Source organism: Saccharomycopsis crataegensis (assembly GCF_037102585.1).
Source record: "Saccharomycopsis crataegensis DNA, jcf7180000000073, whole genome shotgun sequence".
NCBI lineage: Eukaryota > Fungi > Ascomycota > Saccharomycetes > Ascoideales > Saccharomycopsidaceae > Saccharomycopsis > Saccharomycopsis crataegensis.
Window position 1 is genome coordinate 2,065,818 of NW_027043820.1, and position 22,637 is coordinate 2,088,454.

The 22,637-nt window shown below is 38.0% G+C and overlaps 9 protein-coding genes across 9 annotated transcripts; 4 read left to right on the plus strand and 5 right to left on the minus strand. All coding sequences in view use genetic code 12, as the record gives it.

The window, feature by feature from the left end:
* Positions 1–255: 255 nt before the first annotated feature.
* On the plus strand, positions 256–4,050 carry SKI2 (SKI complex RNA helicase subunit SKI2; the record flags this gene model as incomplete). Its single annotated transcript, XM_064995257.1, has 1 exon — positions 256–4,050. One exon carries the CDS (start codon positions 256–258, stop codon positions 4,048–4,050), a length of 3,795 nt encoding a protein of 1,264 aa, XP_064851329.1.
* Positions 4,051–4,226: 176 nt separating this feature from the next.
* RTF1 (RNA polymerase-associated protein) lies at positions 4,227–5,861 on the minus strand (the record flags this gene model as incomplete). The annotated part of the gene is made up of 1 exon (XM_064995258.1): positions 4,227–5,861. One exon carries the CDS (start codon positions 5,859–5,861, stop codon positions 4,227–4,229), a length of 1,635 nt encoding a protein of 544 aa, XP_064851330.1.
* A 276-nt stretch (positions 5,862–6,137) lies between these two features.
* On the plus strand, positions 6,138–6,870 carry SSU72 (RNA polymerase II subunit A C-terminal domain phosphatase; the record flags this gene model as incomplete). Its single annotated transcript, XM_064995259.1, has 2 exons — positions 6,138–6,184; positions 6,303–6,870. 2 exons carry the CDS (start codon positions 6,138–6,140, stop codon positions 6,868–6,870), a joined length of 615 nt encoding a protein of 204 aa, XP_064851331.1.
* A 423-nt stretch (positions 6,871–7,293) lies between these two features.
* Positions 7,294–8,751, plus strand: DASC09_016570 (uncharacterized protein; the record flags this gene model as incomplete). The annotated part of the gene is made up of 1 exon (XM_064995260.1): positions 7,294–8,751. One exon carries the CDS (start codon positions 7,294–7,296, stop codon positions 8,749–8,751), a length of 1,458 nt encoding a protein of 485 aa, XP_064851332.1.
* A 441-nt stretch (positions 8,752–9,192) lies between these two features.
* On the minus strand, positions 9,193–10,686 carry CIP1 (Cip1p; the record flags this gene model as incomplete). The annotated part of the gene is made up of 1 exon (XM_064995261.1): positions 9,193–10,686. The coding sequence occupies one exon, from the start codon at positions 10,684–10,686 to the stop codon at positions 9,193–9,195; it is 1,494 nt and encodes a 497-aa protein (XP_064851333.1).
* Positions 10,687–11,396: 710 nt separating this feature from the next.
* Positions 11,397–15,599, minus strand: DASC09_016590 (protein phosphatase regulator; the record flags this gene model as incomplete). The annotated part of the gene is made up of 1 exon (XM_064995262.1): positions 11,397–15,599. One exon carries the CDS (start codon positions 15,597–15,599, stop codon positions 11,397–11,399), a length of 4,203 nt encoding a protein of 1,400 aa, XP_064851334.1.
* Positions 15,600–17,039: 1,440 nt separating this feature from the next.
* On the plus strand, positions 17,040–17,330 carry DASC09_016600 (uncharacterized protein; the record flags this gene model as incomplete). The annotated part of the gene is made up of 1 exon (XM_064995263.1): positions 17,040–17,330. One exon carries the CDS (start codon positions 17,040–17,042, stop codon positions 17,328–17,330), a length of 291 nt encoding a protein of 96 aa, XP_064851335.1.
* A 545-nt stretch (positions 17,331–17,875) lies between these two features.
* DASC09_016610 (uncharacterized protein) lies at positions 17,876–20,053 on the minus strand (the record flags this gene model as incomplete). The annotated part of the gene is made up of 1 exon (XM_064995264.1): positions 17,876–20,053. The coding sequence occupies one exon, from the start codon at positions 20,051–20,053 to the stop codon at positions 17,876–17,878; it is 2,178 nt and encodes a 725-aa protein (XP_064851336.1).
* Positions 20,054–20,283: 230 nt separating this feature from the next.
* Positions 20,284–22,536, minus strand: DASC09_016620 (uncharacterized protein; the record flags this gene model as incomplete). The annotated part of the gene is made up of 1 exon (XM_064995265.1): positions 20,284–22,536. The coding sequence occupies one exon, from the start codon at positions 22,534–22,536 to the stop codon at positions 20,284–20,286; it is 2,253 nt and encodes a 750-aa protein (XP_064851337.1).
* Between the last annotated feature and the right edge of the window lie 101 nt (positions 22,537–22,637).

Genomic DNA, 22,637 nt, shown 5'->3' on the forward strand with positions numbered 1-22,637 from the left:
AGCAGGCGTAATTTTTTTTTTCTGGAATGGAGGGTGTTACAGGGTGATACAGCCCTAGTGAAGGTCATATGACAAGAAACTCAAAAGCCCTATATAATTAATCACATGGTTATGTGAATATCATCTCATGAATGCAGATAGATACATGAATATGCACCTTCTGTTCAGCTGACAGAAACTCACAAAAACATAAAGTTGATTTCAAATGAACCATCGGTAAGTGACATAATATTTAAGGAAGTAGAGTTTAATTGGATGAATATGATTACCAACACCGAATTAACAGATTTAATTCATGCAGTTGAAGAAACTTCCACCAATTGTGATGTGGAATTCTTCGATCCATTGTTACAATCGAGTTATCAACAGCCAGAAAAGACCGACGATGAGATAAATAATGAGCTTAAGCGCCAATTCTTGACGCCAGGCAATGAGATTTCGTGGAATATTTTGGACTTGGTTCAGAAGAAACCAGATTTTCTCAAGAACAGTATATATGATAGTTTATTGAGTATCCCTGAACCTGATGATAATATAATATTAAAGTTTAAGAGAAGAGGCATCAAGGGAAGCATCGATAGCTATTCCGAAGAGTTGGACTTGACGCAATTGAATTCAAAGAACACAGCCAATTCCCTCTCTATGAACAGAAAATTCGGTTCGAAGAAGGATGCAGTGAAGGGTAAAACAACCCAATTGCCATTCATGCCTGGTGGTTTCATCATGGAAGATAACTCACCAAAACATTTAGAAAATTTGAAATTATTACACAAGGATAAGGATGGGTTGTATGACCTACCAAATGGTCTTCCACGAGGTTTAGAAATCGGAAACGACACTGGTGTTAGTGGATTAAAAGAGTTAGAAGATAGTTTGAACGATGTAGCACAATATAATTTCAAGGAAGAAGCCGAAGATGACATTGAAGATGAAGTGTTTGATGAAGCTGCATTTGTTAATGAAGTGGATGAAAGTTCAGGAACCTCGGATGAGTCCAGTTTTGGTATTGATGGGTTGCTTCCTGAAAATATTATTGTTCAGAAGAACCACATGGCACAGACTGTCAAGAAGAAAGAATGGGCTCATATGATTGATCTAGACCATAAAATTGAAAATTTCCACGAATTAGTGCCTAATATGGCAAGAGAGTGGCCCTTTGAATTGGATACTTTCCAAAAGGAAGCAATTTATCACTTGGAGCAAAATGATTCGGTATTCGTCGCTGCTCATACTTCTGCCGGTAAGACTGTGGTTGCAGAATATGCCATTGCGATGGCCAATAGAAATATGACTAAAGCCATCTATACATCTCCAATTAAAGCCTTATCTAACCAGAAATTCAGAGACTTTAAAGAAGATTTTACGGATATAGACGTTGGGTTGATCACCGGTGATGTTCAAATTAATCCAACCGCTAACTGTTTGATCATGACTACTGAAATTTTAAGATCTATGCTTTACAGAGGATCAGATTTGATTAGAGATGTTGAATTCGTTATTTTTGATGAAGTGCATTATGTTAATGATATTGATAGAGGTGTTGTTTGGGAAGAAGTTATTATTATGTTACCACCACACGTGAAATTTATTTTACTCTCTGCTACTGTGCCTAATACATTTGAATTCGCTAACTGGGTGGGAAGAACTAAACAAAAGGATATTTATGTCATCAGCACGCCAAAGAGACCAACGCCGCTAGAAATATACGGGTGGGCCAAGGATGATATTTTTAAAATAATTGATGCGAAAAGAACTTTCTTGGAGGATGGTTTTAGAAAGCATAAGGATAGATTGGAAGGAAACAATAAAGATAAACAAAATTCCAATAATGGAAGAGGTGGTCGTGGTGGAGCTTCAAGAGGTGGTGCTCCAAGAGGTGGTGCTCCAAGAGGTGGTGGCCGTGGTGGAGTTAGAGGATCTAATAGAGGTGGCCGTGGTGGTGGTAGAGGAGGAGCATTGGCTAATAATAATTCTAACAATAGAAAACAGTTTATGAATAGGGACAGCCCGAACAAAAAAACTTGGCTTGATTTAGTACAATATTTAAAAAAGAAAGATTTGTTACCAGCAGTGGTTTTCGTTTTCAGCAAGAAAAGATGTGAAGAATACATTGATACTCTAACCTCTATTGATTATACTACTGCCAAAGAAAAATCGGAAATTCATAGATTTTTTGAAGGGGCTTTGTCAAGGTTGAGAAAAGAAGATAGAAACCTACCACAGATTTTGAAAATTAGAGATATGGCCAGTAGAGGTATCGCAGTTCACCATGGTGGATTATTACCAATTATTAAAGAAATCATTGAAATTTTATTCTCAAAATCTTTGGTTAAGGTTTTATTTGCTACCGAAACATTTGCAATGGGTTTGAACTTACCAACTAGAACTGTTGTCTTCAGTGAATTGAGAAAACATGATGGTACAAAATTTAGAAACCTATTACCTGGTGAGTTCACCCAGATGTCTGGGAGAGCTGGTAGAAGAGGTTTGGATAAAATTGGTACAGTTATTGTGATGGCCTACAACTTGCCATTTGATGTGACAAGCTTTAAAGAGGTTACGTTGGGTGTTCCAACGAAACTTTCAAGTCAGTTTAGATTAACGTACAACATGATTTTGAATTTATTGAGAATCGAGGCCCTACGTGTTGAAGAAATGATTAAGCGCTCGTTCAGTGAAAATTCAACCCAATCGATGATGAGCGACCATATGGAGAATGCCAAGAAATTGGAGACTTCAATTGAAAATCTGCAAATTGATACTGGAGACTTTGGTGATGAAAACGCCGCTATTGTACAAGATTTGTTTGCCAAGTTTGCTGAGTACAAGTCTATAATCACTCAAATGATTACCTCTGCAATGGAAAGCCCAGTTCTCAAAAAGAAATTTGCCACTGGTAGAATGATTATTTTTAGGGACCATGCAAATAAACTTAGACCTGGATTCATAACAAAGAATTTTCAGAATGCATTTGCTGTCCTACAGTTTAATATGGGTTCAAGAAGAGAGGGATTTGATGAACGAGGACTTTCCATTCCTTATTTGTCAATGGTTAATGGATTCATTGAAAGTATGGGGTATCCAAAAATAGAATTTGGAGGCCATTTGAAAAGGGTCACAGTATTTTACGACCAAATTGAACTAGTCACAAGAAACAATGCCTCCAAAACCAATGAGGAATTCACTAAAAAATTGGAGTTATTGTTGAAATATCAGAAGGATTGGGGAGAAATAAATTGGGATGGTTTCTTAACTTTATCGATGCATGATCTTATGAAACGAAAGGATGCCATTCTCGATGATCTTCGCCAAAACAGTAAGTTTTTAGAAGTTATGAAAAATGAGAAATTTATCAAGAACTACAAGATTGTTGAGAGACAGCAAAAACTTAGAGATGAGCTTCGTGATATGCAAATGATTATCTCTGGCGAGAACTTGGAATTATTACCAGATTACAATTCTAGACTTGAAGTACTTAAGGATCTTGGTTTTATTGATTTCAATTTAAATGTCCAATTGAAGGGTAGAGTTGCTTGTGAAGTCAATAGCGGCTGGGAGTTAATCGTCACTGAACTTGTTTTAGACAACTTTTTGGGAGAATTTGAACCAGAAGAAATTGTAGCCTTGTTGTCCTGTTTTATTTACGAAGGTAGAGGAAACAATTCGGAAGAGGAAGAACCATTCTTAACACCAAGATTAGAAAAGGGTGAGAAAAGAATCAAGGAGATTGTTGGTAATGTGTTGGACACTTACCAAAAGCATCAAGTGGGGTTGACTTCTGAAGAAGAAAATTTCTTGGAACGTAAAAGATTCTCTCTTGTTAATGTGGTTTATGAATGGGCTCGTGGTATGCCATTTAGCAAAATCATGGAAATGAGTCCTGAAAGTGAAGGTACGATCGTGAGAGTGATTACTCGTCTTGATGAAGTTTGCAGAGAAGTCAAGAATGCTGCGTCAATTATTGGCAATTCCTCTTTGCATGGCAAAATGACCGAATCACAAGAAAAAATCAAGAGAGATATTGTGTTTTGTGCAAGTTTATATCTTTGAAGTTATTAGTCTCTTTTACATTATATTTTACTGAATGAAAATTATAACACATTAATGAGTTAATATCCTATAGAACAGGAAAAAAAAGAAAGAAAAAAAAACTGTAAGAAAATGAATTATACACCAAAAATATAGATAGAATCAAACTGAACCAATTAAAATAACAAAAAAAAAAATCATACCACCAATTCAACATCCACTGAATCCCTAATTACTTTATCCAACTTACCCACTTGACGGTATTTAGCCTTATCAAAGAATTTAGATTGGATTTTTTCTTTTTCCACATTCTTTAATTTTTCATCTTTAACCGTTTGTTCATGTTTTTCGGCTTCTTCCTTTTGGATATTTTGATAATACAATCTAACATTAGTTTTCAATCTGCTGAATGGATTCGAGATGACTTTACCATTGGCAACGGCAATGGCTTCTTTTCTTCTCCGTTCGGAAGCGATTATCTCGGCCTTTCTGATGGCATCTTGGTTTCTTTTTCTATTACGTTCATTGACTCTATCAAGGGTACTCAACAGATTATTTGTTTCCTTGGTCTTTTGTCTGGCATTGTCATATTTGGATAATTCACGCTCAATTTTCTGGATTTCTTGGATGTTGTTACGTTGTCTTGCAACTTCAAGATGGGTTTGTAATTCTGCCCTACGCATCACAGCATTGGCACCAACATATCCTCTATTTAATCGTTGTTTGCTTTCGGAAACTTGCTTGATTTCCTTTGACGTGAGCACTCTTTGGGCCATTTCCTTCAATTGTTTGAATTTCTTTTCGATTTTCTTCACCGAAGGAATATAGTCCAGCTTTTGACAGTATTTGTCAAATTCCTGTTGGGTGAATGGAGAATTACTAAAGAAATCCATACTGACTTTTTTAGTTTGTCCGTCGCTGTTAGTGCACACCGCAAACATGTTGACGTAAGACCCTTCCAATTTGTAAGGTTTTCTGCCGCGCTCAATGGAGACAATCCTCACGATACGATAGCTTGGTCTTCCATCACTCCCGGTACCCACGTTGAAACGTGCCATACAGTCCTTGACAACTTCTCTGAACTCAGGATAGTATAAGTATTTGGCAATTGGCCCTCTTCCAATACGAATCTTATTAATGTCGTCGACGATGGTTTGACGAACCGGTTCTGATTTCTTGGTGCTCCCCCACTCTACACCATCTGGATTATAATCATCTTCTTCATCGTAATAGTCACGCAAGTCATAATCATCATTATCAGCTTCTTCTTCTTCGGCATCTGGTACGTGATATTCGTCATCATCTTCTTCATCACCTTGAGGCCCCTCATCCTCCGAGTATGAATCACCAGCGTCTCTTCTGGCCTTCTTATCTCTCTGTTTCTTCAATTCTGACAATTTGGATGATTTCTTGAATCTTGATGATTCTTTCACTTTCTTGGATCTGCTAGAACGTTCTTGTTGAACTTGGTTCTTTTCTCTAGCGGCTCTTTGAGCCAAATAAAGTCTTTCTTGATACTCATTCATTTTCTGAGCTCTATTATACAAAGTTTCTTCTCTTTCCATTTCGTCCATTTCTTCAATTCTCAATTTATCTTCTTCGTCAATATATTTTCCTTCCAAAGGATATGGGTTTTTCTCTGTAGCATCTTCGTCATCATCCTGGCCGTCGTGTTCGTCTTCGTCGTCCTCAGTACGAGTCTTTCTTTTCTTGGTGGTCGACTTCTTGATGGAAGAGCTTCTTTTTTTTGGGGAGGATTCGCCAGAATCCAATTCATCGACATCAGCCCCGGCAAGAGCCAACAAATCCTCATCTAAATCCACGTCAGACATTATGCTGGTATTATATTATATTATTGAATTGATTATTGTTGAGTATCAGTTGTTGACGTTTTTTGGTTGTTTTGTCGCCTTTTTTTTTCACTCTTTGTTTTTGTCATCGGGAAAACTGGGTCACGTGGAAATATCGTTCCTCTTTATGATTTTTTTCTCTTCATATATTACTGTACAGATGAGGAAGAAAACTAACTTCTGTCTGCCAACCGACAAGTAAGAGGCACTCGCTATTTATCATTATATTCAATTGGCAGTTGGTGACCATAACACAAGATGCTGAGCTTAAAGTTTTGCACGGTATGTGCTTCCAATCAGAATAGGTACGTTGGAGAAACAAAAGGATGATAGGGTTCTATAGATGTATATGAAATGACAAACGATCCTTCATTACATATATATATTATCCTGCCTCTATTTATATATTACTAACAATAGTAGATCAATGGAAGCGCATAAAGTGTTACGAGATGCTGGTTACACTGTTTCGTCCTATGGGACTGGGTCAGCGGTAAGGCTTCCTGGACCTTCTATAGATAAACCAAACACATATGCATTTGGCACGGCTTATGACGATATATATAAAGAGCTTGAAGGTCAAGACTCACGATTATACACCCAGAATGGGGTTCTAAAGATGCTCGATCGTAATCGTCATGTCAAACAAGCACCAGAGAAGTTCCAACAAAACACCAAAGTGTTTGATTTCATCATCACTTGCGAAGAACGTTGTTTCGATGCGGTGATAGATGATTTATACAATAGAGGAGCGATCTTGAATCGAGTCGTTCATGTGATAAATGTTGATATTAAGGATGATACAGAAAGCGCGGCGGTCGGGGGCCAGGCAATTTTGAAATTGGTCAACGCGGTTGCTGCCAAGAAGAAGGAAATCGAGAAAGACAGTGATGATGGCGATTGTTTGGAGGACCATTTAATGGATATCATGACCCAGTGGCAGTTGGAGCACCCACATTTACTTTTATTATATAACGTTGCCTACTACTAAGGTGCGTCTGGAATTAGGAGATGGTGGTTGATTACTTTTCCCTTTTTCATTTTTTTTTTCTTCAATATTTTCATTTTCATCTTTTTCTGTAAAATATAAGGATAGTCATCGAGTATGTTTGTTGTTTGTAATTGTGGTGGTTCATATAACCAATGGATCTAGCCCCCCCTAAGGGTGGAAAATACCATGCAGACTTTCCCAACATGAAACTTTTGGCAGCCGATGGTAGCGTGCGTAACCATGGGATCTACCATGCTTGCTCCTGATGGTATATAAGTCTGCATTTGTGGGCTTAGAAAAACATCAATTATAATTAATAAAATGTAAAATAGCAAGCATACAAATAATTGGTCACATTTACTTATGCTCTCGCGACTTGTTTTATCCACTCTCTTCGCAACTCTTTTCATCAGAGTCCAGGCAATGTCCTCGGTTGTTATCGATGGCAATGCTTTCTGGAAAGATAATAGCAGATTCTATATTCGTGGTGTCGATTATCAACCAGGCGGAAGCTCCAGTGCCACCACCAGTGATCCATTGGCCGATGCAGGCGCTTGTTCAAGAGACGTTAAGAAATTCGTCGATTTAGGAGTCAATACCATCAGAGTTTATTCAGTTGATCCATCCCAAGACCATAGTCTGTGTATGAAAACACTCCGTGATAATGATATTTACTTGATTTTGGATGTCAATAACCCATACCAATCAATCAACCGTGCTGAAGCAGAATGTTCTTATAATGCGTTCTATATGAAGAACGTGTTTGATGTCATCGATGAATTTGCACAATATGACAATGTGTTTGGCTTCTTTGCTGGCAATGAAGTTATAAATGATGAAAAGACTACTGGTAGTGCCAAATATGTGAAAGCAGTGGTTAGAGATATGAAAAAATATATCAAGGCAAGAAGTTATCGTACAATTCCTGTTGGTTACTCTGCTGCGGATATTGAGACCAATAGAAAACAACAAATAGAATATTTCACTTGTGGTGATGATGAGAATGCCCGTGTCGATTTTTGGGGTCATAATGACTACTCATGGTGTGGTGACAGCAACATGCAGACTTCTGGTTATGACAACTTATTGGAAGATTTCAAAGGTTTACCAATTCCAATATTCTTTTCGGAATTCGGTTGTAATTCTCAAGAAGATAGACCTTTCACTGAAATCCAAGCCATTTACTCTACCAAAATGTCTTCGGTGTTGTCTGGTGGCTTGGTTTATGAATACTCTCAAGAAGCTAATGATTACGGTTTGGTGAAGATCAGCAGCGATGAAAGCTCTGTCACCGAGCTTGGAAGCTATACTAACTTGAAGCAACAATATGCTTCGGTTGATGATCCAAGTGGTGATGGTGGAGCATCTTCCAATAATTCCTATCCTTCTTGTCCTTCCACTTCCACAACGTGGCTTTCTGACGATGACTTACCAAGTACTCCATCTGGGGTAGTCGATATGATCAATAATGGTGCTGGATCTATTGTATCGGTGTCTGACCTTGGTTACACTTCTTATAAATGTTATAGCACCTATGATTACCCAACTGGCAGTAGTAACACTACCACAAATGGTACATACAGCTACAATTCTACCAGCAGTGGCTATAACTCGACTAGTAACTTAATCAGTAACACCAGTTATGTTACTTCTCATCAGTATTCCCTTGCTGCACAAGTGTCCTATTCTACTCTATTATCCACTACAACTTCCAAGCATAGCAAGAACACTGAAGCTGGTAAAGAGAAAGATAAAAGTACCTCTAGTAAGAAACATTCTGAAACAAGCTCTTCACATTCAGTTGTTGAAGGTGGGCAAATCAGAGTCGCAGCTATTCCTACAATCTTTGCGATCGCTTACAATTTTATCAACTTATTATAATCGTGCCCTAGATTTTTAGGATTTTCAAAAATTTGAAATTCCTCGCTTTTTTCACTAGATAAATATATAGAATAATAGATTTTCGTTCCTAGCAAAAATCCTAAGTGGATTGTAGATCTACAATGATACACGATATTTCTCTAAAAAATGTCCTTGGGATTAAGGTATATCCTTTATAACAAAAACCTCCAGATAAAAGCAAACAAAAAAAAAAAAGAAAAGAAAGGAAATCAGTAAGAAATTATATTATTAATTAAGGTAAAACGGGACAATTGAAAAACTGTGGTAAACTGGAAAATGCAAAGCCAATAGATAAAAAGTGTTTCAAAATGGAAAACATAAAAAAGAAAGGGCATTAGAATAAAAGGGTATTAAAATAAAATGAAAAAAAAAAAATTATAAGTATATATCAATAAAGTATTCTATAATGCATATATGTGGCTAACGTCTTTTCAATTTTAAAGACTCTTTTTTTCTCTTACTTGAAATATTCAAGTCTGAGCCGCCAGTAGCCAAGGTTATTCCCGGAGATAGTAGTCCTCCGCTAGTCTCCAATGGTCCGGTATTTTTTGGAAGTTCCAATTTTAATGGTCGTCCATTAGCTTTATTCTTAGAGCGAGCTGCTGGTAGCTTCTTTGGTCCACCTGAATTTGGTGGTTTTCCTAGCTCGAAAGAATCCCTGAAAGGTGAAGATAAGGAAAACTGTTGTTGCGTTGACTCGTAGGTAGGAGAAAGTATCCGATTTCCTTGTAGAAGCGGATTATGTGAGTCGATTGGGGTGATTGGGGTCAATGGCATGTTGCTCCCCTGGACCGAACTAGTGTTGACATTTAACGTCGATTTTTGTCCCTGGTTATTATTTATGTAGCTGCTGAGAGCATCATGAATCGAGGCAGTATTAGTAGCCACCGACGAGTTTGGTGGGTTGATTTCCGGCAAGAAGTAGTTGCTAAAGTTGGCGTTGATTGGAGAGAATGTGTGGTTGATAGGCGATAGCTGTGGAGAGGTAAGTTGGTTATTTAGATGTAAGAAACTTTGATTACCCAACCCTGATGAGGCGTTTGCAGGTGTAGGAGAAGTTATTGATAAATTCGCAAATCCCTCATCTATTGAGCTGAAGTTGTGAGGGTTTATTGACAGCAACGATGATACTGAACTATTGCGCACTGGTGGAACCCCGTGGTTTATCGAACTATTGTTAGCATGATTATAGAACCCCATACATATCTCAATCAATTTTTGTCTAATCTGTCCAAGCAAGTTTGAATAAGCCGAAGAAGTGGTTCCCAAATTCTTGTATTTCTTATTGCTTTTTGTGTTCAAATCGATCAAGATATTCTTACTCAATGCTACCTTGAGGGCTTCCTTTGCTACTTTCGATACAATCCCCGCAGGAGGATACCTCCCGCTGAACGGGGTTAATTGTGGATTGGAAGTGTAGTTCTGATAAATGTTCATCAACATGCTTTCGAAATTCTTGGTGAAGGTCATCGTGATACTAACGCCGCCGGTTTTCTTACCAGGGAGACCCAAATACTCGGACGAGCCGGCCACAGATGACCCATTCAAACTGGAATGAGAGTACAACGAGTTGGCCATCTGGTCTTCAAATTCATCGTAGTGGCCATCATCATAGTCATCATCATCACTCAAGATACTCACTCTCGAGTCATTTCTACTGCGACAAGCCTCTCCTAATGGGGCTTGAGGATATTGTTGAGTTGCTCCAGTTTTAGGAAGCGGAGTCAACGGTGTAATAGGAACACCTGCTCCATTTCCATAGCCTGCTGTCTGATACAAGGCAAAGTTGGAAGTGGAGGCCTGCGGAGTCTGATAAGGGTTGTGGGTGATCGGGGTGGTCATCTCGTTATTGTTCATTTGTCCAGCCTTCTTGGCATTGATGGTCAATGAAGGCCTCTGTCTGGCGGTCTTCATCACAACACAGTAAATTATTTGACAACCAACACTAAAATACTGAGCGATATTAACTCTTCAAAATTAGCGTGTGCTCTTAGTTCTTGAAGGAAGGGTTTTTTTTCTGAAACGTTGGGTTTTTCGTTTCTCGGTTATTCTGGTGCCACCGCTGTGGATGTTATATTGCAAACTCAGGAACAAATTAGCGAATGAATGAATGTTCACAGATTGGAGAGAGACCAATTCTGTTTATTTGAAGTTATTATACTTGTCTTTTTTTGTTTCCTTTTTTGTTTTTGTTTTTGTTTTTGTTTTTTTCAGTCACAGGGAACAGCTAGGGTTTAGTAGGATCCTTTTTGTTTATTTGCGTTAGCTGCTAGTGCTGCCGGCAATTGCTTGTTATCTGTTTACGCACTTTTTTCTGGTGCAAACGCAACACGCAAATCGCTCACAGAGGGAATTCGGGAAAAACTACAAATCATCGTTATAATGGTAAGAATAATAATAACATGAAAAATAATTTGTGTGATATGGAATACTAATAGTGAATATAGAGCAATAGTGAACATATAGTAAACATATAGTAATAGTGAATATTCTGTTTCAAAGATTCTAGTAATTCAAAAGAATTTAGGATATAAACGACAAAACCAAATAATGTATTAAAAAAAAAAAAAATGAAAAAAAAAATAATGTAGTTAGCGGAAAATCAGAAGCCCTAACCATGACTATCACTTATTTGATCTAACCCTAACTACATCGTTAAGCAACTTGTCATAAGTTTCATCAACCGCTTTCTCATCATCAAATGACAAGTCGTTCACTCTGTTGGCCATAGAATCAATACTATGGAAACTTTCTGCATCATCATTATCCACTTCATGACTCAAAACTTCGCCGCCATTCGTTACGGATTCTGGTTCCACTTGTTTACCTGTATCTTCAAGCTTCTGATCAATTGTTTGGGTTTGCGCTTGGGCATCGCTTACGGCATTGGCAATGCTCGTCGCAATCAGATTTTCAGTAATTGATGCTTCCGGTGGTGGAACTTTATAAATGTGATGAAGTTGGAATGAATCATGTTCCACTTTGTCAATTAATTCGTTGATGGACTTAATACCCTTTGCCTTAATCACCGCTTTACGAAGTTGTTCACCAGAAATCAAACTGAGTAATCTTGGAGTCACATTAGTCGGAGTACTAGCGCCAGAAGCAACACTGGTGCTAGAGGAGGAGTTGGAACTTGCGCCCTTTGTCTTTAATGAAACACTTCGAGAATCGGACGTAGCGGAGGTAGTAGATGATGAGCTTGCTTGTGTTGCTTGAGGTTGAAGGTTTGGCTTTGTGCTAGGTGATTGTGGAGGTTGAAGACGATTTTGTTGGCCTTGCAATGAGGGAGGCAATGCTGGAGCAGTAGAGGTTTCATCAGGATATAATCTTTTTTGCTGTTGAACAAAGTACCCCCATCTGTGCAATTCACCTTCTTCTTCCTCTTGTTTCTTAGCATTGATAGAAGTTTGAGAAACATTACGGAACAAAACTGGGCGCCCAGTAGTGGTATCAACGGAAATTTCTTGGCCATCCGTTGATTTTTCAATGGCCAATTGATGAGGTAATTCGACTTGCGAAATAAGTGGGATTTGGGCCTGCTGAGGATTGATATATTGGATTTGGGAACTCTGGATTTGATTCAATTCTGGAGAAATTGTTTCATTGGTGTTGATAAGATCCTTTGAAAGGTTGTGCAAATATTCTTCTTCAAAGTTATCATTGATGATATCCTTGCCGGTAACGATGTTAATATTTTCATCATTAGCGACACCTCTGAGTCTGGATGGGGAGTTGTGGCTATCAATAAAGGTATTTTGATTGTCATCATCGACTGTTGCTACAGTCATAATGCTATTAGTGGTATTTGTACGACTAATCTTCGGTGGGCCACCATCTTCGGTACCTTCAAAATAGATATGAACAATTTTCTCAAGAGCAGAGTCAAGCAAACAGAAACGCAACAAGCGTTCCTTTTCTTCAGTTGTCAAACCACCGTTATTACGCTTTTCAAACAATGCATCAATGGTTTGATGGATTTCTTCCCTAATAACCTTGGTTCTATTGACCAAGGATTTCTTAAGCAAACGATTGGAGTAATCTTCGTATTCCGAAGTTTTAGCATTGAGAAATGCTTCAGCAGACTCGGCAATCAAGGAACCATCAAAGATCAACTCATCTTGCAAGTCATCACCCTTAGATGGAATAGATTCTTCACCGTGCAAATTAATTTCCATATTACGCATCAATAGAACCGCAATACGTGAACTGATCAATTCAGGAATAGAATCATAGTCAATATCAAGATTGAAAATCGATCGCGATCCTTTAACGCAGCTGTATAATGAGGCACCGACCCCTTGAACTTCATTGCCAATCAAACTAACGTGGATCAATTTCCGACAATTTTGTAGAATATCAAGGACAGCGGCCAAAGATTTGGCAGACAAGTAATTATAATCCAAGTGAATCCGTTTAAGATTGGGGAATTTTGACAAATAACGTTTCAAATAAGGAATACTTGAAGGAATAATGTTTGGCAAGGAGCTTAAATCCAAGTAGCTCAAGTTTGGTAATTCTGACAAATTTTTAAGGAATACTGAAAACTCCTTCACATCTGAAAGATTGGTAGCATTCAATGACAAAAACAACAACTTGGATTTTGGATTACTGACCTTCAATTTAGACAATTGCTTATTACTTAAATCGTTAAATCCAAAGTCAATGCCTTCACAAGATGAGTTTTCTTTGTTTAACCATTGGCTAATGATTTCACATTTTGTAGCAGAAATATTTGACGAAGCCAACCCCAAACGTTTGGTGCTGATGGCAATACCACTTCCAATTAACTCTTGGAAATCTTCAAGTTTGAAATCAATTCCGGTCAAGATCAATTCTGAAATGCCGCCACGCTTCTTAAGCACGTCGACAAATAATTTCCAATTCATATTGAATCGATAATATTCGGGAGATAAGTCTGAGCGATATTTGGTCTGAGATAAATCCAACTTCAAAAGCTTTTGATTTTTCAACAAAAATTTGCACAAAAATTTCCATGATTCACTATCAATCATCATATTTTTAAGAGACAATTTTTCCAAACTTTGGTTATTCGATAGAGATGTTAACATTACCTTGATCATTTCATTGGTAAGAATCACATTATCAAAAATGATGGTGTTAATTGGTGCGATGGCAATAAAATCAGAAAAAGATAAGATATCGATCAAGGTTGGTTTGGGGTTCAAGAATTTCAACACATGCAATGGTTTAGATTTTCCTTTCAATTGTTTGAGAGTAGCTGGGATTGGTAAGATCTCTCTTAAATGGCAACAGCGCGTGTATAACATGTCTAATGGCACGTCGTGGACAGAGAGATAATTATCTTCATTTTCTGCATCCGCTTCCGGTGGCTTATCGTCGTCAAAGTGATGCTCACGATGATGCATTGGTTTATCAATATCAACATTTTCGGTGTGGAATAAGATCGGCGCATCTTCCTCTACTTGATTCATTGATGGCATAAGATGCCCATTTTTTGAAATTTTGTAGTTGGCCACTTCGTTGGCAATTCTAATGGCTGATGAGTGGGCTTCTTGCGCATGTTTCTTGGCTTCCTCAAGGGCCCTCTTCTGGCTTTCTAATGCCAATAAATATTGTTTTTGGTTGTAGTCCTTCTTTGTTTCAATCTCCGAGATTTTCTTTTCACTGTTTGCAATGCCTACCGAAAGTCTAGGGGTTTCGGCAATAAGATCTTCGGGAATCAACACATTACCTTTCTTTGGCTTTCTTGAAGGAATCTGTTGAGGGGGATCATTTCTAATGGAGTTGATATCAAAGGTGACTCTCTTCATTTTCAAGTTGGTGAGTTGCTCAATAGGAATTTCCACTTTATTTGGGTTCTTATTCAAAATAACTCTTTCGGTTGGCGCTGGGGGTTGCACTGATTTACTAGAAATTCTGGCGCTAACTTTACCACGCAATGATCCAAAACGTTTTTTGTTATCAAGACCAGGAGATTCTTGAGAGGCCACTTTAGGCGATGGGACTTTGAGCACCGGTGATGTCATTGAAGCCGCTGAAGACAAAGTGGCAGGAGAAGAGGTTACCGAGCCAGCGCTGGGAGTGACAGATGTTTTGGATTCTAAACTGGATTCGGCTGGCTTAGCAAGCTCTGTTTTTATTGGATGAACAGGTGGCGGGACACTATTAGCCTTCTTTTTCCCGAATTTCGATGAGATTGAACTGAATAAAGATTTCTTACTTCCACCGCTTGATGTTTGTGATGATGTACGGGTCAAACCATTTCCTGAGCTAGTACTGGCTCCGCTTAGTTTCTTTTCTAATTCATTTTGGGGGATACTTGATAAAGACCTGGTCTCACTGCTGACGGATAACCTTCTCCTAGCGTCATTTGAATCAATGGATCTTCTTGTCAAGGTAGAGGAAAGACTTGATGAGCGGCTCCTAGTCTTCAAGCTCTTATTAAAACCGGAATTCAAAGGGATGGTGCCTGAATGAAGTTCTTTATTATTGCTAGCGGTGAATTTATCATTGAGTCTGCCATTTGCAGTTGAGGCGTGGAGGTCGGAAGGGGTTGTGTTTGATGTGGTGGTGGTTTGCGATGGAGTGGAAGCAGCGGGGGCCCTGGATCCGGAAGCTCTGTTTTCTTTGGATAGCTGTACTGACGTGCTAGAAGTGGCCGAAGTGGCTGGGGGATTAATTGATGTCAAATCGTTAGGTGATGGGATTACTGGGGCCTTGGGCACCTTAATTGAAGCATCATCCGTGGCACCCTTCATATTTTTTTTTATCTTGCCACGGAAAATCCAGTCAACGTCCCCATTGGTAACTCCGGATTCATTATTTTCAAGAGATTTTGACATATTTGGTGTCTGCTATTATTGGTTTTTGTTCTTCTCTTTGGTAACAAGTTTCTCTTAAAATTCTTAATGATGTTTCTGTTGAAGGACAACTCCCAAGGAATGCTTCAATTGCCAAGAAAGGAAAAAGAAAAAAAAAAAAAAAAAGAGAAAGAAAAGGATGGAACTGTCAAAGGGTCATGAATATTTGTAACAATTTTCTCAGGGGAAAAAAAATGCTTTGAAAGAATGTCCTGGTATATTGTTGTGGATTACCAAAAAAAATGATAGATGGCCTATTAAAATGTCGAGGAGTGTCAACCTGTGTGCTCTTTTTTTTTTTTTTTTTTGAAGGGTCGGAAATGGGTTATCCCGTGACATTCTAGTGGATGTTCCGGGGGAGATAAGGACACTAGTCCCACAAGTATGACATAATGATAGCGAATCCAGAGTCCACCGATTGGCTTGTAGATCACCAGCCTCCATCGGCCTTTTAGCGTTTACAGGATGACATCTACAATCGAATAATATGCTAAGCCCACAACCTTCGTTTCTTATAAAAGTATACCTGTCTATATCACCTGATAAGGGTACCGCTGTGTTTCCGGCACTCCCGACTGTCATCCTCATTTAATATGTTCCCAGATTGATTGGCTGTATCGCTTGGTAGCAAGTAGCGGGGGGATATTACAAAATGGTGTACAATTAATTTATAAGTATACTTATATATTTCCGTAGTTTCTTAATGTCATATTTTGGGATTTCTTGACCAAAATGATCACCGAATCTATTTCCCACACACTTCGTCTCATTTGACGGGTCATTAAGACTCTGTTTTTGGACAACTGGCTGAGACTTTTGCGAATTTCAGGATTGACAGCTGTCTAAGGCTTATCATTTTGTTTTTTTTTTTGTTTTTTTTTTTATTTTACTTTACTGCTCTTCTTGTTGTTCATCTTTCTTCTGTATTATTTTATTTTCTTGGTCTGTATCAGACTGTAGTTGGTCACACAAATGTCCCAAAAAGAAGACTTTCAATTATCTCAGTGGTGATAACTACCAGTTGTTACCATGTGTATTATATTTAAAAAAATATAAGGCATATTGCAATAAGAAAGTAAAAAATGGCAAATAGTACCCACCACGTTTAGCTTCGTACGTATTCAATTGGTTTGCCTTACATAGGGATTTTCACAATTTAGACCATATCACACATCTCACTCACATAAGAGGGGCCTACGAGACTTCCACAAAAAAAAAAAAAAAAAAAATCTTATCCTTCTTTCTTCTCCTCGGGGATATACTGGAATAATAAGATAAAGACTTCAGAGGAATAATAATAATAAACAAGACAACGCCTATACTACACTAATTTCGCTGTTTCTCGTGAAACAAAAAAAAAAGGGTCCCATTCTAAAGTGATGCTCCGAAAATAAAAAAAAAATTGTGATTTCAAACAAAACAATGCAATCTCCAAAACTGCCAATTCTCGCCCAAAAACAGGTATATATCAGGATCAAGCGAATAAATGCCGAGATAGCGCAATTGAAAGCAGTTCTAAAGAAGGAGCACGTCTGTGTTTCCAATGCTGGGTACAACATCATCGATTATTGCCTAGCCCACCCTGACTATTATCTCATCACCGAAAACAAGATAGATCCTGGCACCGTGGGCACCAACCCCTATTATTTAGGTACCAAACACCACTTGGGCGACGCCACCGGTGACAGTAATGAGTGCTGTGTGGTTATGTGAGCCTCATTTGGAGCTCATGTATGGTCTATTTTTTTTATTTTTTTTTTTAGCACTTTGCGTGTGCACGATACGCCGATTTTGGAAACTGTTGTCTACATTTGCTTAGTTATAATATAAAACTCTTTAGTTATAATTATTTATTGAAGCATGTAGGATGTCGCTGAAGTCTGAAGATTAGGATAAAAATATCAGATGAAATGTATGATTTTTTTTTTCCGTTCCACAACTGAAAGAAGTTATCGCATTGATGGCATTGTACGAATCCTTAAATACTATTCTACCGTTCTACCGCTATTGTAAATGGCCCTTGGGTTTGGATTTGATTTGATTCTCAATAACTAAGGAAATTTTTATGATTATCAAGTTTCTGGAGGCAAAAGTCTTTTTTTACAGGATATGAGGTGCAATATTTTGCAAAATCAAATAAATTCTTTTTTAAAGGTATTTGGGCCGTATACGGTTACTTATCTAATAAGAAAGAAAGGAAAAAAAAAAAATCATAAAATCATAAAAGTAAAAAAAAAAGCCAAAGAGCAAAAAGGCATTCAAAAAATTTTCTCATAATCATCATAAATAGCAACAAGCTTTGTAGTACGTGGAACTGTACGATCAACATGAAAGTATACTCCACCAAAAACTACAGTGGTAATGCATGGTAAATTCGCCACGACTTCTTCTATCAGTGATGCATATGAATGGATCAAAAGTCTAATCAAGGCGGCGGACTCACTGGATACTTCCTCTTTAAGCCTGCTGTAATCTGAATAATCACAATGGTCGTACAAGAATGTCAAATCTGGTGAGTTGATTGGATACTTCAAAATGTCTAGCCCTGAACTCATGTTATCAAGATAAGCGCTGAATGGGAATCTAGCACGTAATCGGTTTAGAATGCAATAATAATTTGGGGAGTAAACATCTGGCAAGTTCTCAAGATAGCATAATTTGTCCAAACTGTTTTTCAATAGCGACAATTTGCTATGTTTTTTGAAAATTCTTCTGGCTTCGTGACACTCATCACAAGAACAACGGTTTAGCCACCAAATGAAATTATGGTTATCATCGCTCTTATCCAAAGAATTTCTCGAAACTCCCCAATTATAAAAGAAATCTGGAATGATCAAGGTCTGGAGGTTGGTAAGCCGGAAAATCTCATTGAATAATCTTATTTTCTTTTCATCATTAATATTTTGCTGTTGGTGATTTGTTGGGTAACAATCATAAATCTTCAAATAGAGATATTTGAGATTAGTGAAGTAGCGAAGATTATGGAGAGCAAAATGTTCATATTGTGAAAGTTCACGAGAATTCGAGGAATCTCCACAAATTGAAAGCTTTTCAATATTTGCAAAGTTTTTCCTACTAGAAGTATGCTTGGAAAGGCTCACCGCTGATCCAGTTGGAAAATAACAATAAGAACTGGCCGCCAAAGGTCCAAGAACATTGACATGGCTCAGGCTCAGATGATCACTATCGTAACAACAATTACCATCGTAATAATTCTTCCACTCGGAAAAAAAATTATAAAAGCATGAATGACAGCAATAACATTTCAGTTTAATTTCAAAGTTTTTGAGATAATTCAAATCAAAGATGGTGGCAAGATCATGGAAACCAAAATGATGCTCATCATCTATGATGTCATGGAAAATTGTGATTGATAATGTGGTAAGTTTGACTTTTTCTAAGTTATCCAGTTGAAAGATTGTCGATACTTTTTGGAAAAATTCACTAGCAATTGCGGATGAGTTCAAGTAGAGTGAGCTCAAATTGTAAAGAACCCTCAAACCATTATAATTTGGGAGAAACGGTTTCAATGGGTTATAATTATTTCCATAAACGCTGAAAAACGACAATTTGTCAACAGAGAGCGGCAAAACGTTCAAATCATTAAGGTCTAACAATTGGAAAAACCTAAGTCTTTCAGAAATCCCTTCTTTACGTTGGACCAAAGTATTTGGTGTGGCGAGATCAGGCTCATGGCTTCCAAAGACGCCATCAGAAGGGGTTAAGTCAAAAACGTGCTCGGATTTATAGCTGCGTGCCATACGGATTCGAGTAAATGCTAAATAGTTTTGAAACATCTTTACATTGGCAAAATCAAAATTTAGCAAAGTAAGTGGCCGACTTTTGTTGTCTTGAGGATGTCTTGATACTAAATCGTAAATGATTTCAAACATGTTGCCATCACTGTAGCCGTTGAAAGTGTGAGTTTTCTCGCTATTGGTCACAATATCGATTTCCTCGATATAGTAATCGAGTAACTGGAAATTGTTGACAATACTGCGAGCGAAAAGCGTTAACTTGGTAACATCAAGATAGGTGAAGTCATTGGAGATGTAATTAAGGGCTTTCTCTTGATTGGTGATGATTTGGTGGCGGTCAACTATTTGGATTCTCTTGTATAGCCTTTCGGTCACCAAATAGCGGAACAAAGAGCAGGTGCATCCAAGGCTAACCAAGTCAGATTGAGAAGAGACCTGACTAACAATGTTCAGCAATGTGTCCGTGGTTAAAATATCAAGAATTCCGGTATCGGAATCTCCTTCAAGAGGAATAAACTGAGATTTAACATTAGAGACATTAGCAGGCGATGCGAAAAACATCGGGGACGAATACCCAAAGATCTCTCTGAAGGTCTGCTCGTGGGAACCAAGCGATCCTAAAACATCGCTGAGGGTCCCTTGGCTTCTTGGAAGAGTATCGCGAGACAAAACCGACATTATTTACAGATATCGAAATATATTAAAATAATAAAAAACAGTGAAGTCGCCACTTCTGGGACTCTTCTTATTATTAAGATGACAGGAAATACAAACTGTGGGGTGCCGAGCAGTGCCACACCCCCTCGTGAGAAGCGATGACACAAGTCACGCGCCATGTGTTCATTCGCTCACCCATGTTGGATTACCGCCATGATAATTTTATGTGTATGTACATTTTATTTACCTAATCAGTCCATGAACAACGCCCGGATCAGGAGCTTCCCTCGCAGGTGCTTCCACTGATCATTAGCTTCGCGAAAGTTGCTTTCGCGAAGCTCTTTATCGATGATAGCCTTGGTGGAAGCACGGTACTCGTCGTCAGAAAACAATCTGTCAAAATCAACTTTGTATTTGGATTCCAACTTCTCGATTCCTTTGTAATGCTTTAACTTGAAACAAACTTGGTACAAGAATCTAAGAGCCTTGTCATCCAATTTAGGCAATTTGCCTGTAGAGTCATCGATTTGTAAATAATCTGGGTCTTCGGAGTCCTGTGGTTGCTCAAGAGAATTGATCACTTTAAGTTTTCGAGATTCCAATTCATCATTAAACTTCCCATTAATTTTTAACTGCTTGGACATCTCAAATTTGATTATCTCATCAATATCAAAAAATTTGTCATAGATTTTATCAAATCTTTTCCGATCATTATACATGAGCTTGCTTATTTTATTAGATACCTTCATCGCCAAAGGAGAAAGATGCATCACTTCCACTAAATTCAACAACCATTTCAATTGCCGGCGATCTTGAGTAGTTTCCACCTTTCTAAGGTGAGAATGGATTAATGAGATTGGAAAAATGGATTGCAAATCATGATCTTGCATCAGCAAGTTGTTGCCCGCCAAATATTTTTTCGGAAACCTCTGCGGCGAAACATTGATGCGGAGTGTAGAATCCCCTCCAGGAACATATGCCAAAAGAGCAGAATCCAACATGAGCTTGTAAGTTAAAACGTCAACTAAGTCATGATGCCTGAAGAATTCACACCCTTGGATAGCCGCAAGAATAGTGTCAGCGGATATCGTAGTTGCATAACCATATTCTGGGACTTTTTGAACCATAACTTCCGATGTATCCCCATCTTCAGTTAATATTCTAAAATATTGTGGCTTAAAGCGATCACTAAAGAATCTGGGTCTATTATTGACTTCCTGACCCCATAATCCTTTCCACCGAGATATTATCGCGCGAATATCTTTGATCGGAGGTAGTAACTCTTGGCTCTTGAACTGAGTTTTGAATGAAGAGTTACCGTTGGCATTTTTGGAGTCAACCTCATACGTATGGACGTAGTTAATGTAAAGATTATTATTTTCCACCAATCTCCTGAACGAATGAGCGTCCCGGTCATGTAAAGGACATATGATAGATTTAACTAACTTCAAAAACCATGACAGATTTCCCGATTTGCGGGTATGAATTAATAGTTCTTTGAACAATGAATCAGAAACCTGTACGTGATGTTTCAGGGTACAAACTTCGAAAATACATTCTCCATATTGATGCAACCCTAAGGCATTGAAATGTGATAGAAGAAACAATAGATGGATTTCACTGAAATGATAGGCTGGGTGAATCAAGACTTTGATAATGTTTTGTGCCAACCTCTTTTTGGCACCGAGCATGGCAAATTGGTATTCAACAGTCTCTTCCACATTATCTACTTCTTTTTGCTTTAAAACTTCCTTTCTGATTATATCTCTTTCTAATTGAAATTTTTTGAATGGCTTTTTAAGGGCCTGTGTAGTGCTCTCTGGCGATGAATAGCTAGTAATGAAAAATTTCTCGCCTTCAATCATGTCCAAACTTGGAAAACGAAACGAGTTTCTGCTCATGAAGTTTCTATCGATTTTAGAAAACAATTTTCCATAAACTTGAGGTTCTAAACTTTCCAAAATTGTCAGCAATTTTTTCTTTATTTTCTTTCTATCTTCGTTGGTAATAGTACCCTTCTTGACCTTCCAGCCCATGCCGTTGGGGTTGGTAATTTGTATAAGTTCTTGAATCAACAGATCAAGACTGGGCTGCATTTCCAAGATTGTAGAGCCTAGGGCTTTGAATAGTAGTAATACAATATCCACCAGTTCAAGAGTATCGCTCGACCCTTTAGCCACTCCTACAAGTTTCAGTTCTCCCACTAGGGTGATTATGAACTTCTTCAAAAAAAGGTACTTCAAGGTCTCGAGACGTGCATTATGATAATACCCGGGACCAAATCTAGCATTAAGATCAGACCTTGATATTAGTGGTGGCAAAGAGTTTTCATGTCGTGAATGATGATTGTGAATTTGTGATTTGGTGAAGTCTGCTGTAAGTTCATCCAAGGAATCTTCTGAAAGTTTGGCCGGAGCTAATGAAAGAAGACGTCGCTGTTTTCTAAGCTGCTCAAAAACATTACCACCTTTTATTCTGGAAACCTTTCTCACTGGACGTAGCATTAACAATTATTAGTGTTGCAGTAATTAATAAATTACGAACTAGGATCAGTAGGTATTATTATGGATCACCAGATCTTTCGGAGTGAAATAGAAAGAAAAAA